The sequence below is a fragment of the Ruditapes philippinarum genome, unplaced genomic scaffold (assembly GCF_026571515.1).
Source record: "Ruditapes philippinarum isolate M1 unplaced genomic scaffold, ASM2657151v2 ctg5140_1_1_1_1, whole genome shotgun sequence".
NCBI classification, from domain to species: Eukaryota; Metazoa; Mollusca; class Bivalvia; order Venerida; family Veneridae; genus Ruditapes; species Ruditapes philippinarum.
Window position 1 is genome coordinate 1 of NW_026857545.1, and position 16,449 is coordinate 16,449.

The 16,449-nt window shown below is 31.8% G+C and overlaps 1 protein-coding gene across 1 annotated transcript; it reads left to right on the plus strand.

Annotated features, from left to right (window-relative positions):
• Positions 1–1,253: 1,253 nt before the first annotated feature.
• Positions 1,254–7,443, plus strand: LOC132750121 (peptidase M20 domain-containing protein 2-like). The gene is made up of 8 exons (XM_060740064.1): positions 1,254–1,423; positions 2,169–2,395; positions 3,258–3,429; positions 3,807–3,955; positions 4,454–4,596; positions 5,422–5,576; positions 5,969–6,221; positions 6,490–7,443. The coding sequence occupies exons 2-8, from the start codon at positions 2,202–2,204 to the stop codon at positions 6,612–6,614; spliced, it is 1,191 nt and encodes a 396-aa protein (XP_060596047.1). The 5' UTR covers positions 1,254–1,423; positions 2,169–2,201; the 3' UTR covers positions 6,615–7,443.
• The last annotated feature ends 9,006 nt before the right edge of the window (positions 7,444–16,449 follow it).

The window sequence follows — 16,449 nt, forward strand, 5'->3', positions numbered from 1 at the left end:
TAGTTAAGGTTTAAATTATAATTAAAGTTTTACAATTTACATCCAAAATTAAAAACCTAGATTAAGATTTTAAAACAAAAAATTTAAAAATATGATCAGCAGCTACCTTTCTCATAGAGTTCCAGAACGAAAAGGAAGCAGCGGGCTCGCGCAGCTCCTTATATATAGTGTTCTAAATATAGCTTTCAGACTGAGCATGCGTATTGATACGCAGTACAACTGGTCGATAGATTAAGACATGTGTCATTCATGTAAAATAAAAGAGTTTAATCTTGAATGATTAAACTTTGATATTAATTATTAAATTAATTTCAAAGATAATAACATTTCAAGGATATACTTACAGAATATTGGGAACATTTGTTTGGATATATGTCACCGGTGCCGAAATTGAAAATAGTGCCTCTTGTCATGATTATTTAACTGGTCCCACATCAAAAGATATTTAAATGTAGAAATATTTAATATCGTAAAATGTATAATCTATAATCTTAAATATCAATTTACGCAAACATGTAGCATTGGAAGCAACTCTTGTTTTTGTGCAACATATAAGAAATCAAGTTACGTCCCTTCAAAAAGTTTGAGAGATAACATCGGTAAGATTTTGATTTGTATGTTTAAACTGTGCTGTTTTCTAGTTTACTGTCATATTTAATAGATAGTATAAATAAAAGGAAACGGTGGTTTTATACTCTCATTTTATACTAAGATTAAATGCAATTCACATAATTTTGTACCATGTTTAAATTTATTCGATACACTCTCATATATATGTGTTTTTACTGAAGTTTCATTTGCATGCAGGTACATGTGTATACACGTTTTTATTTGTAAACATTGAGGTTTACTGAATTCATTTAATATTTTCATGAACTTATTGAATATACTATATAACATCGATACTAAGAATGTAAAAGTATATTGTATTTGTATATAGCATAAATTGTATTATTTTTGTACATGCAAATTATTTCAAATTGCTCGTATGAAATGCTATATTATTTCTTTGTCTATAAATTTGAGCGGTGGGTTAGTAGTTGTCGTCTGCCTTTCAACCCGAAGCCTGTAGTTTGAAGCACAGTTTGTTTCTCGAATGTCACCAGTACAGAGTAATTTTGAGGAATCAAACACGATAGTGTTTAAAAATAGGCTACAAACCTTCTAAACACTAGACCTTGAACTTTATGTTTAAACCTAAATTTAAAACTTTGATGTTACAGTCGTATTGATAAAGATATTATTTCTCATTACAACATATTAACTACCAGTGACATGTGTTCTATATGTAGAGATAAATCTCGACTTTGTTTACCTAGGCCGAGTAGGATTATAAATTAGTGAACATTATTTGGGTGATATAGGATAATAAATAGATGGACGGTTACTTTTAATTATAACAGTTCTACATATCATTTGCAAGGTATAGTTGTTATTTGATATATATTACTTTCATGTATTTCAATGTGCATTTCAACTGGTTTGGTTTTTGAAATAAATATCTTTAAATGGTAAAATTGATCACGAGGTGATCTACTTGTCACCTAAATATACATATTTTTATATTATAGTACATGAACATATGAAAATGAAAATAAGTATGAATACTGGAATTCAGTGGCATAAATGTAAAATCGAATAATAGTTCAAAATCTATGTGCATCAAGGTAGAGCACGCGTTTCTGTTAATATTCTATATGCGTTTTCTTTAGGAAAAAAACAACAAAAACAAATCAATAACATGACTAATTTGCACAAATAAAATGCTAAATAGTTATCTTAGGAGCACAGTATTCAACTGAAATGAAGTGGTTTAGAAAATTTTGATAATTAGTTATACAATCCTATTTAATCAATGATTAAACATGTTTAGGACTTTCGTATAATTAATGATACTAAAGTTATTGTAGGAATATCGTGATCAACATGTCATCAAATAGTCACTATAGTATAGAACTCGAAGAGTAGAAGTTTAATGTATTTCAAAACATAAAGGAAGGCTATAAACATCATGACTGATTACATAATTTAATGTTCATAACTTTAGTAGGTCAAACGTGAATGTTCATCCATACAGAGTATCTGTATAAATGCAAGATCACGTAATTACCCGAGTATTGCAGAGTATATGCATAGTAGAGGCTACAACATTTCATTTTCTATTAAAGGAAGCCTCTATTAACAGTGTATGACAACCAAAAATGACGGACTTAAAGCAAAAAGCATACGATGCAATAGACGAAATTGCTACAGATCTAGACAAAATAAGTAAAGATATATGGGAAAACCCGGAGGAGAATTTCGAGGAGGTAAAAGCACACGCTAATATCACAGCTTTCCTGGAGGAGAAAGGGTTTCAAGTTGAACGAAATTACATCACAAAGACAGGTTTCAGGTAAATCGTTTTCATTTTCGTTTCATTTCATGCATTTTGTCATTAATTTTCTTTGTAATTACAGAATAAATGTTAAACACACAACGTTGTCCTCGAAGACCACGTTACCGTCTTTTAACGTCAGATTTTGAATGACGTTAACGTTTATTTTCTCATGCCGGCGTCCGTATACTACAACATAAAGTAAAGAAGATGGTCACTTCAAGAAAATTGTTTTATTCTTGAATTTCTATTTTTCAGTATTAATCATCATCTTTAATCTTTTGTTTATAATAAATATTTAAATAAAAAAGAGATAATTTCACCTGCTTTCAATTACTATACCTTTAAAGTTACGTATACAGTAAAGACATTGAATGTACAGGTTAATTAAAAATAAAATACGTTCCGACATATTTTTTTCCTATTTAATTTTCCTACATCGCATTCTTAGTTCTTGCGAAAATTTCTCATTGTTCTCCGAACTTTTGAACTTACATTGGATTAAAAACAATGGCAGTCCTTTTTAATCAATATAATTTGATTATGTTTTACTATAATCTATAAACCAATATCTGTATACATATGTAACTATTAAAATGCATAACTAACTTAGTGACAGCTGAAAATTAGCATAGTGTCATTGTAACTACATGTATAAGATTGTAACCTATTTAACTTAATATTTATATCACAATGGTATTTATACTGAATACTAACATGACATTCAACTAGCTATTATGTAATTATAATATATTTCGTGTTTTTACCAACGCAGTAAGCGCAAAAGTGTTGTAAGTATTACCGACAGGGTTATAAATTGTAAGACTGTAGAGTTTCCTGAGAAATTATATTCTTCCTTTTATATCTTGTCCTTGTGTAGATCGACATTTGGCGAGAACTCAGACGGTCCACATATCGTTGTTATATGTGAATACGACGCTCTGCCTCTGATCGGACATGCTTGCGGACATAACTTGATCGCAGAGGTCGGCTTGGCTTCTGGTATCGGTATTAGAGCTGCTCTAGGAAACAGCGAGAAACCCCTCGGAAAGGTAATTAGATCAACGATTCCTTCATAATGATGTACACTAACTTCAAAGAGCAAATATGCTACATGAAATTTAAGAGGACAAATATGTTTTGTTGAAGTTAAGTGCGGCTTACTTTGATTGAAATGAAAATCACATCGATATTAATGATCGTATTACGATGAGAATTTAAACGTAATTTTATAACAAGTTTAAAAGAAAAAGAAATAATATGACGATCATGATTAAAACTGCGTATTTTGATTGACATGTTTTGATCGACCCACATCCATTATAATATTACATGCATATCTAATTAGCTGTTATACCATTGCAGTGAAAAATTCAACTTGTGTCCTTGTGGAAATAATGGTTCTTTAATACGATATAAATATTTTCAGCTTACTATACTCGGTACACCCGCAGAAGAAGGTGGCGGTGGAAAAATTGATATGATAAAAGCTGGAGTCTTCAAGGACGTTGATATAGCAATGATGGCACACCCATCACCGTTCAATCTTGCAGCATTTCATTCCCTGGCTATTGAACAGTGCGTTTTTATTTTCCTTTTTTTTATTCAGCGCAAAAACTCGAGAGATAAAGGGTGTCCATAATTATAGAATTCATGGCATTTATACATGTATTGACAAAGTGTGATCCCTCGGAAGCATAACTCGCAACATTAATTCCAACGTGTTGAAATTAATGATCCCTAAAATATAACATTACTAAAGGGAAGTAGAGGGCAACATTTTAGAGCTGCCACACAGCACTGTTGTGTAGCGTAATTCCGGAAAAAATGTAATCCCTCGGAAGCAATACACACAACAAAATCAAACCTATTAATGAAAAGTTACTTCTTGAGAAAAAGAAAACGGTATGCCTATCAAAAAGTAATAAACTGAAAACAATACGATAGATAAATCTAATTATATCAATTAAGGAAATAATAACTTTGTTTACTATAAAAGCGATATTGAAATTAACACTGATCGTGGTCTTGTAAATATGATAAAGGAGAAGTTTAATAATGATATTTGTATTTGAGGGTTACTGTCAAGTATCATGGACAATCAGCCCATGCGAGTGCTTTCCCTTGGAACGGTGTCAACGCTCTTGACGCAGCCGTGTTATGTTATCAGAATGTCTCTTGTCTAAGACAGCAGTTTAAACCAACATGGCGAGTTCATGGTTTGTAAAATTATATACATCCTCTTTTCTGCATGGAAAGTTTTGAAAAATGGTTTGATATATTTGTCACATCCTTTTTTGTTTGTTTGGTGTCGTCCCAAGTATCTAATATAGCTTACAGAGAAAATCATACATCATCTTACAGCTTAAAATTGATAAGGTGTCCTGCCCATCCGCTTTTCCAAATAAGGAGAGCGTCGGATTAGTAATCCAGGGGTCGCCACCTGACTAGATAACACACCATTAGTAACGAGTTTCTCTACAAGTAATCGACTACTACTCCCAAATGAATTTGGCGGTGAGCCAAATGGCCATAACAGTCAAAAGTCAACGAGATTAATGTTCACAGAAAAAATACATCAAGCCCAAGATCGGGCATGACCATTGATCTCGAACATTGAGTCGAATGGTTATTTGTCTCTCATGATTCAGAAATCACGTACAATATTTAAAATGTAGTCGGTTACTTGCGGAGAAGCAGGCAATTCCTGGTAAGTTAATACAAATGTATTAGGAAATCAGTCTATGTAGATCGAACGACGAGAAAGCAATAAGAAATATTCATATATTAAGATAGTTAATAATTTATTTACCAGTCAGCTACATCTACATCGTTAATACTCTTACTATAAAAAAAGTTAGAGTTTGAAATCTTTAAAGTCTGTTTAGAATTAATTGTTAACGATTCACGCAACGTTAATGACTCATTTATTATGGTCATGTTACAATTTGATAAAAAGTTAATATCCTTATCGCCATTTTCTTACTATCTTTCATCTTGTTACCCGTGCTATCTTATGCTTGATAAGTACGGCCTTATTACAGGTGTAATCAAAAATGGGGGATCAAAACCGAACATTATACCCGACCTCACAGAATTAGAGTTTTACGCAAGAACACCCACTAAATCCGAACTCACTGTATTGATGGAAAAGGTAGATAAATGTTTCGAGAGCGCAGCAGCGGCCACAGGATGTACAGTTGAGTAACTCTAATATAAAACACTTAACTGAGCTAAATTTGTGTAAACGTTTTATTTATTGCTTTGAAGTTGTTGGTGAGGCAATTTTGCTAAACGTAAAATGTCATCTTTAAGCTGTTGTGATCAGTAGTGTATGGATCGATTAGTTTCAATCCATCATCTATTCTAACAGGATGTAGCGTATACTATTTTTTTCATGTGATTTCTTTGTCAGCAATTTGCTATGGATATCATGTAGTATGTTCACATTTAAATTTCAATTATTTTTTATTTCTATATCGGTTATATAAGTGTCAGAATCAAGTACCAAAGTGAGTAGCTTACAGTATAAACCTTTGTTAGAGATTAGACGTTTTTGCAGTCTAATTGCTGGTTCATATATATTTCTAGGTAGAAATTAGCTGGTCGGGTAGACCTTACTACGACATGAAGAATAACAAAACAATGAGTGATTTGTATTATAAGAATGGTACACAACTAGGCATAGACTTCGACAAACACGGTGTCGCACATTTTGATGGAAATGCTCCAACGGGATCCACAGATATGGGAAATGTGTCATATGAAACGCCGAGTATACATCCCATGTTTTACATTGGGACTGATGCAGTTAATCATACGAAAGGATTCACAGCGGCATCAGGTAATGAGGCGTCACATTTTACGATCTTTGGATGTACAAATGTACCTTCTATTTATATTTTCTAACCTTTTCCTTTCTCACCAAAAAAACTTAAAAAATCGTAAACTTTTGATCAATTGATTAATTAGTGAAATTTTCTACCAAGCTATGGTTTTACTTTCTGTGAAGATAATATTGCAAACATTTTTCAAGTAAATGATAATTATTTAAAAGAAAACATATGCGTTCGACCTAAACATTCTCATAAAGCAAAATACATTTATTGCAGGTGACCAAGTGGCCCAGAAATATACCATTGCTGTTGCGAAAGCCATTGCAGCCACTGCTATTGACATCTTACAAGATCCAAAACTTCTAGCCCGAATAAAAGAAGAATATCGCAACGGCAAATAAACCTAACGATAAAGAATCTATCTTGCCCCATATAGCATGCTTATAGTTAATATATATTCATGATTTTTGCATTTCTTTTATTTATATGTCAAGAAAAAATGTTCATTGATTTAAAACATAAATTTAATTTTGCTATTTCTTTTGCCATTAATCACATTTTTAAGTCTTGTTGAAATAATCATATTTGTCAACAAATCATATACTTAACCAAGATTCCTTCTTTAATGTAAGTTTTTTGTTTTCAAGAAATGAAGATAATCTTTTTTGTTTCAATGAAAAATTATCGAACAAACAACGGAGACCTTAAGAAAAGCCAACACAATGTATGTATATTTTTATACGAAAGAAAACAACGACGACGAGTAACTGTTTATATAATTTTTTTAATAACAAAATAGATGTGACAAGAATGTTGTAATAGAAGGACAGAAGGACATACGCTCAGAAACAATATATTAGTAACTATGTCTTTTTTTCTGTTCTGTATTTTTCGTGGGTATTTCGTGAACGCTGTTGTAATATCATCAGCAATAATTACTTAGATAGAAAACGGAAGCAGTAAAGAGAAGCAAACAAAACGAAAAAGGTGTGCGAAGTCTTCATTAAAACAAAAAGAAACCCGCCGAGATGGTAGCGATAAATAACCACAGAAATTGATACATCTTCGGAGATGAATTTCCTGGAAAAGAAAAAAGTGAAATACAATAGTTTAAAACAAAATAAGAGAATATGAATGTCAAACATTGTTAACCTGACAATTAGAAGATTAAGCCTCAAAAAAGATATGTTTTAATAGATTTATAATTATCGAATAAATCATTCTAACGTTGTACATGTCTCTTAGATCATTTTTCAGTGAAATAAGATAATTTTAGTTAAATAGTAATCGTCATTATGAATGATGGCTTGTAGACAGAAAATGATTTCTTAAAGTATTTTAGATAAACAAACAAGCAAACTCAAAATATGATTCCTTTCAATATTTAAGATAAATAAATCTTACATATTTTACTAAATTGTAACCCATTATATACATAATAATTAAGAAAAAGATAATTGGTATAATTGCTCAAGGAAAACACCACAAAAGTTTTTATAAGTAATACCAATCCAAACAAAAATAATATAATATACCTGGGTCATTGGTAGCGGTAACTTGTGTATTCGTAGTACTGGCTATACTGGACGTGTCCGCCGCACTGCTGCTGCTTTCTGACGAGATTGCCATACTGGTTGACGATGTTGATTGTGTTGTAGAAGAAAAAATTGTGCCTGAAGATCCGGTTGTGCTTGACTGGTCTGTAGAAGAAACCATGTCTGATTTTGATACTGAACAAGTTTTAAGTTTCAAAGTTTAATAACAAAAGACCCATCCGTCTCAAACGATATCTATCTAAATGTGAATGCTACTTTAAAATGTCATTTCATACCATTTAACAAAACAATGGTCGTATTATTTTTGGCATATTTTGTTAAAAGTAAATTCGTACAAATGTATCTCTCGTTTTACCTGGGTTGTTGGTAGGAGTATCTTGTATGCTCGAACTGCTTGTAATTTCTGAGGTTGTCAGTTTGGTGGTCGATAGTGACTGTAATATAGAGGAGAGACTCGTCCCTGGGGATTCTTTCAATGTTGACTGAACTGTAGATGAAACTATGCTTGTTGTTGATACTGAAGAATCACCAGTTGGAGCAAAACTGGTGACTTCAGAGGTTAAAGCTTCAGTTATTGTAGTATGTGACTGTGTAGATATATCTGTAGTAGTTGTTTCTGCTTCTGTAGAAGTGGATGCTGCACTTATTGCTGTACTCGTTACCGTCTGTCCTGTTGTTGAGTCTACAGTTGTGCTTGCTGTTACAGTTGTCGGCTGATGTGATGTGGAAGTTGATAGACCAGTTGTTGATAGAGACGTCACACTTGTAGATTCCAGTTCAGATGATGTAGTACTCATCTCCTCAGAAGAAATAAAAATCGTTGTAACAGATGTTAAGTCCGAAATACCACCAGCACTGGACGTTTCATGTGTAGCGGAAGTTGTTTCCTCAGATGTAGTCACAGAACTTGTACTTTCAGGCGTAATAGTAACAGATGTGGTAACGCTTAATGTAGTGGCTGCTTGGGTGATTACAAAAAAGCTTTTAAAATTAGTGAGTTTAAAGTACATTTTTGTTATAACTTAAAATTATCATTATAATAATAATTATTATTATTTCAATTATTATTATTATTTATCAATTATAATATTATACAATATTGATATTTTTAATAAGTCTAGTAAAGAGAACAGGCAATTATCCGAATCAGAACTACATAAATAACAAAAGTGTTTATCAACACTTGAAGTTAAACGTTTTATTTTATGCACATCTCTTAAGTATTAAAGTTATAACGACATTCTATATACTTGCTTTATGTTATAAAAAAGTTTCAAAAAGTTGACAGTGCATTTTTTCCATTTTATTTGCTCATCAATATCTGATACAAGTTTTAACTGAATTTTGTCGGTTTCTTTTTTTAATAAGGATAGAAAATAATACTAAATATGAATATTATATCATTTTCGAGGTGATCGAAGCAAGTATAGCTGTAATTTTAAATTTTAATTTTTTAACGCATAGTGATTAATTTTAAGTCCATAGCTTATATTACAAATTATTTTGTAAAAAAACATATTAAAATGTTTGCATTTTTTTTGGCAACAAACATGTAATTCAGGTCTCCCGAGCAAAACTATATTGATGACAAAAGTGGAGAATGGTTCAAAGAAAAAAAGTAAATACACGACTTAGTAAAAAATCAATTGAACATGGCAAATAGATATTTTTTTCTGTTTTAATTAGTTACGCTATTTCATATTTATTCATTGTAAAGAAATACATGTCAGACGCTTAACCGAGTCAAATTATTTCCTAAAGTCAAAATTAAAAAAATTGAATAAAATATGAAATTACCAGGACAGAAATATATTTATATTAATACATACCAAATAGAGATTGAAATATGCACATAGTAATGAATTTTCCAGACATTTTCTACCACGATAATTGTAACTCCGTCCTTTTGGTGATGAGTTAATTACATTGTAATATTATATATGATATAGATGAAATTTTATATGTAAATACAATTAATGACATTCAAAGATATAAATATTTCATTAAATTTTGGAGTATTGACATTCAATAAAAAATGTGTTAAGTTCAAATATTAAGTGATCGTGAAAATGTACTAAATTAATTGAAGTATTTGCGTGATAATACTTATAGTAACCTCTCTGCATTTTAAATTGTAACAATAAAGTAGGTTTTGGTGCGGTAGGTCATTCGGGGATGTTTATGGCCGCTAATCTACATGTGCTCTGGATATAGTAAGATATATATGAGACGCGTCACGACAAAACCATCATAATGGGTTTGCGACCAGCATGGATCCAGACCAGTCTGCGCATCCGCTCAGTCTGATCAGGATCCATGCTGTTCGCTTACAAACCCTATGACAAGTAGAGTAACTGATAGCGAACAGCATGGATCCTGATCAGACTGCGCGGATGCGCAAGCTGGTCACGATCCATACTGGTCGCAGATGAACTATAGTGGTTGTGTCATGACACGGCTCAAATATATCTTTCAACAGTATGTACATGTATATGTACGGAAATCATATTCCATTTTGTTAATTGTCGGAGAATCATTTATATAAGAAATTTATTTTATTTAGATAGAAAAACAGAATCCTTAAAGAACGCTCCAAAACTAAAAACAATGCAATTTAGTCACACAAAACTAAATACTAATACTTTATAAGACAAAAGTAGTCAATGTCAACGTTCTGTAATTAAGTGTCATTATTCAAAGTTACAAAAATTGAATACATTTATATCGTAAAAAATGTCTGTCTAAAAGTCATTGAACAATCGATAAGAAACAAGGTGGCGTCAATAAATTTCTTTTTAGAGGTTCTTATCTCTTGCGGTATATACAAATTCCTGTTTAAGTGTCTAATTTAAGCAAAAGCTAAAGATGACATGAGAACTAGACTAAGTATTAATTTGAAGATTTATTGTATATCCTGACATATAATATTTAGCTTTCCATCCGGCCGTGCTGCACAATATTATTATCAAGATTATAAACTATAAATAAAGAATTAATATTTTATCTATTCTTCATAACTTTTGTATTGTTAACTTAGTTCTTAAGAACATATTGACTAACACTTAAAGCGTCATAGTAATTTATAGGTTGTCAAAAATCATATTTTATGAAGTATTTTATGCAAAATTTTATTGATTTTATATACCATTTTTGATACGCACTATATTTCTACTTATCTGCTTAGCTGTAAAACAAAAGGGGTTAATGCATAGAGCATTTATATATATATGCAGAAGTAAGAGGACGTATATAAATCAGGAGGTGGGTTTATGCAGATGTTAATACACGTAAAAAGGTGCATTAGCGCTACATTTGCAAAAGAAATTACTATTATACATCCGTTTAGAAAAGTCTACATTTTATTGGTTTTTCGTATAAAAAACAATTTTCACCATGCTTTTCAAGGATTTGAAAAGTATATTTACATATTGAAATTACCGGGGTCGTCATTGCAGCCTGATGCAACAACGTTAACGACGCGACCTCGCATGATTTCGCATGATTTCGTCTGAGAATATATGTATTTATATATTTATATACAGGGGTGCGCAGTTGTTATGCAAGAATAAAAGATACAAGCGCTTTGACCTCGGTTGGAATGCTCAAGACTTAGTTCATAAGAGATTACGAAAGAGCTAGTAGAATTCTATATGCATAATTTTTTTTCCAAAAGGCCACGGCCATCTTGGCTTAGGGCATAGAATACTTGTACCATGTTCTTCTATATAAACCTGTGTAAAGATAACAGGCTTATCAGCTATAAGCGGCAATATCTCAGCCAAGATTGAGAACATGTGTAGCACAAGTTTCGTTTAATGTGTGACCTTCAAACAGCGATAACATAATTATGTTAACATATTCTCCCTTTCTTCTCGTTAGTTGTGTCACTTTCACCTTGAAAAAGGACAAGATGGCTGAAAAGAACACCCATTAAGGTAATGTAAGATATTTGAGTCTGGACCTCGGATAAAGAGTTAAAAATGTGAAGCAAAATGCTGTAACTCAATAAAATGGTGTTTTAATATAAATTTATGGTGTATCGTACTTTATAGGTACATACAGTGATCAAGTGATACTGAAAAATTAAAAAGGAATTACACACGGGATGAAAATTATAAATAGATCATTGGTAAATATACGTAACTAAGTACAACAAAGGTATAATTGCCGTATATAACTAATCATATTACGGTTATCGTCCCAAAAATCGCATCTCCTATCAAATTTCAAACAAAAAATAATGTTTTTCTTGTCCTTGTTAATAAAATGTTGTAATGCATTAATTTTTCCGTTTCCGACCGAAAAAATGCTTTCAAACTCCCATTACTTTTAAATAATTAGCAGCACACAGGCAGTTTTTCCCTCTCCTAAATGAAGCTAATTAGAATAATGATGAGCCGATCTACTTAATTTTAATCCTTATCAACAATACTTTGAATAGCCCCGTTGTCAGAGCGCTCTTTAATTAGATACCACATTTTGATAAACAACATTTGCTTAAAAACGATCCGATCATTAAATGTATTCTACAGACATGTGGCATTGTTAACAATACAAAAAAGAGAACTTCTTCATGATTTGTGTACCGAGAGTCATAACTGAGTTAGAGTCTATTTATTCATGAAGATATTGTATTCTACAATTTTGGATGAAATGTAAGTATTTGGCATAAGTATTGATTTTATATATTTTTATACATGTAGTCATTCTGGCGGAAGCTTCGCTGCATAAATGGCCGCCAGAGGTAAGAAAGAAAAATCTTGTTAGGCTGTCACAGGTCAAACTGCCGTTGAGATTTCGACGAAACTTCACATGAATTATCAGTATCATCCCTAGTTGTGCATAACACAAGCACGTTCCGCTGCACAGAATAAACACAAGAACTAAAATTGAAAAACAATTGTCACACTTAAACATGTTAAACAGCGGGTGGTATTTAAACAAACATTGATGTTTATAGAACATAAATTGTTGCTAAAACATAGGTGGGTAACCTAAATTGCGGACTGTTGGTTAAACAATATTCATCTCATCCGAGGGATCCTTGGTTCGAGCCGTATTAAGTCAAAGACAATGTTTTTTTATAAATCTTTACAATACCGGTAAGATTCAGAATAACTTGAAAAGGTTTTAGTCAGCTACAAGCCAGCTAAAAATAAAATTAATGTTTAAACTAACTATTTGTACCGGAAAGAAAAAAAACACAAACAGGAAACAATATTATATAAAAAGACCACTGTATCGTGTATTAATTTTTATTTTCATAGTCAACATTCTCTGTATTAAACCAGTAATTGTATACAATATCTGCAAAAATACATCTCTCTGCAAAATAAAATGTTACAACGATTCTTGCCAAAATGTACAAAAAAAAGAGAAAAAAATGGTTATATAATAAAAAGAATTTGAACAAGTCATACGTACATGTGTTTATAGAACGATTAGATACATTTAAAAATTGTTATTATGATAAAATTAATACCAGAAAAGGTACAACTAGTTGAATCGGGATATGATGCTTCTTCGACAAATGAGCCGCGTCACGACAAAACCAACATAGTGGGTTTGCGACCAGCATGGATCCAGACCAGCCTGCGCATCCGCGCAGTCTGATCAGGATCCATGCTGTTCGCTATCAGTTTCTCTACTTGTTATAGAGTTTGTAAGCGAACAGCATGGATCCTGATCAGACTGCGCATTATGTTGGTTTTGCCGTGACACGGCTTAAATTTATTTAATTACCCCTCACTATTTTTCTAATGTAAATTTCCCATTGGCCAATGGGAGATATTCAGTAATCCATGACTGTCTAACATGTGACTAACACCATTGTACTGAGACATATATAACAGTACTTTTTCACAGTAAAAATATGAAAAATAAAAATAACAAATAGAAATATTGTCCCAGTGAAGCACATAGGTTTGTAACTGCAAAAATATCATCCCTCGTAAAGATACAGTACTGTTACACGAGGCGGTAATATTTTCCTCAAGATCATATTTTTACTGTTACTCACAAACCTATGTATTATTTATATGATATTATGTCAAGAAATTTCAGAGCTTGGAAACATTGGAAAACACGACTGTACGAGTAATATTGCAAAGCAACCTTTTTGAATCCTTTACATACAGAGTATATACATGTATGTATATGCATTCTTGAAAAATAACAATAATACTTTTTATCAGCAACAGAGGTATTTGACTTTATATTTATCGTTTGGAATTCATTTGTAGGCCGTGTACTTAATGAAATATAATATTGTGCTGAAAGAAACATTACCCCAAGAAATTACATACAGAACACTATTGATCAATTATATGTGATAATGTGTCATGTGATAATTGTAATCCATATTTTGACCAGATTCTACATGCAGTAACTGTAATGATATTGAATATATTTCATACGAAAATGAAGTACAAAAATATAAATCTGTATCTTTATTAGTGCTAGATATAATCCGATATAGAGATCAATGCATTCGGATGGAAATCAACAACAATCAACAAATATAACTTACAACATTTTGATAGAAAACAATGATATAAAAATTATGTCTTATTTTTACAACGAATCTACAAAAGTTTAAGACAGCATATAATGGTGAAATCTTTTGAATTTCATCTTTGTATCGTAAACTTTACTACTATATATTAAAAATTAATTGTCACTTAATTTAGCAAGAGATAATGTGATAGTTTCAACAAAATATACCGACAATGTATATATAAAATATATGAAAGATACACCTTCCTAACCATCTAAAATTTATCCATTAATTAATCGGATTTTAGAAAGGCAAATTGCTTAGGTAAGGCCCCATTATTGCTTCAAAATGTAATTGTTTGGCAAATATACGTCACTTAGATAAATACGTATTTACATTATTATTTTGATAAACTTTATTTTAATAGCAAGCCGTGAATTTTTATCATGTCACAGTGAACCATTTAGTGTTCATTGATTGCCAATCAGCAATAAGCATTTTTTGTAAAGTGACTTATAACGTGCATGTTTTCACATACTTTAACTAGAAAATAAGGTTTAAGAGTTTTATTAACTATTACATTTGCAAAGAACTTTTGTTAGAATTGAATATGATTGCTTTGTGTCGTAATTTTCATGTGGCGCGGAAAAAAGTGACATCAAAATTGTATTGCGTTTTCGGCCATACAAACTGTAAACAATATTCCATGAAGTGCGACGGTTATCTTCTCCATACGCCCGGCTATAACACCCCACATAATAGCGCCTCTGATAAAGCAAGAATTGCTGGCACAAATTCACAAGTTAATGTACAGACAAAACAATATCATTTAAAATTTCTTTATGATAACACAACATTATACTCATCAACGATTATGTACATGAACTTTTATTTTATTGATGATGTGCAAAAATATTAAATAATTTCGTATTGAGCATGATATCACAGATCAAGTGGTCAAAAGATTATAAGCACATTAATTTTAAGATGTACTTATGAAAAACAATGACACATGTAGTCCTCGTTACAGCACTTTGTCTGGTGATGACATAAAGTGTCCGTAAAGTCACAACTTGATCCTCCTTCATCCACAATTTAAACATATCGTGTGAAAGTATTGTCCAACGGCAAACAGCAAATCACTCTCGATCACAATTTACAGGCAATTTTAACAAAAAATGCTTTAAACGTTTCCTATCATTCTGGATATTTCAATTTCATCTGGCGTGCTTACAAAAAGTTGAGGCATTCATTTATGTAATTGATGCGCTTCTATAACTTGTGCTTGGAATTAATTTTGTTGCCACGTAAACAGCACATAAAGAGCAGATAAACAATGACAAGAGAATTGGTAAATTTCCATTTTATCGGTCTTAAGTTATAAACAATCCAAAAAGATGCCGATCAAAAAACTAGCTAGGATACTGTGTGTAAAATGGCGCAAGTAAATAAAAGCTTGAAACAAGGTATTTCTTGTAGGCCCCTTATCGTAAATTGTATGCAAAATCTTTTAAGCAACATAATTTAGTTCTGATAGTGTAAATGTAATAATGTAAGTGTATTTGTGAAAGTGTGAAGTCGTTAAAGATTTCGTTTAAAATGAAAGGTTGGTTAAGCTACAACATCCTTTTAATTCGCCAGACCTTTGCTCCTGTAATTTTGTAATTGTTTCCTTTGAAAAAAAAAACTATCTAGACGTCGATACGATTCTTGTGGTCCATTGAGTAGTTTTAATATCCTTTTTCTGCAGGGTGTGCCCAAACAGGCCTTTACAGAATGACTGTAACGATCAGAACATGACTTTGTGTAAAAGGAGATACTTTGGAAATTTAAAGTGAAAAATTATCATTGCGTTTAATAAAGCACCTTTCATAGTTCCATTGACACAAGTAACTGAACGCCCCTCTTAAAGGCAATTGCCATTTTTTGTGTGCTGAAAACCGAATCATTCTAAAATCTTTCTATCACATCTTCAAAGAGAGACAATAATGTTTGGTGTCCATTTTCATAATTTGAGCCGCGCCATGACAAAACCAACATAATGGGTTTGCGACCAGCATGGATCTAGACCAACCCTGCGCATCTGCGCAGTCTGATCAGGATCCATGCTGTTCGCTATCAGTTTCTCTACTTGTAATAGAGTTGGTAAGCGAACAGCATGGATCCTGATCAGACTGCGCGGAT

Coding starts and splice junctions, on each gene's coding strand:
- LOC132750121 (XM_060740064.1), top strand. CDS start 2,202: ATGACGGACTTAAAGCAAAAAGCATACGATGCAATAGACGAAATTGCT. Junction 2,396..3,257: donor ATCACAAAGACAGGTTTCAG/GTAAATCGTTTT, acceptor GTCCTTGTGTAG/ATCGACATTTGGCGAGAACT. Junction 5,577..5,968: donor CAGCGGCCACAGGATGTACA/GTTGAGTAACTC, acceptor ATATATTTCTAG/GTAGAAATTAGCTGGTCGGG.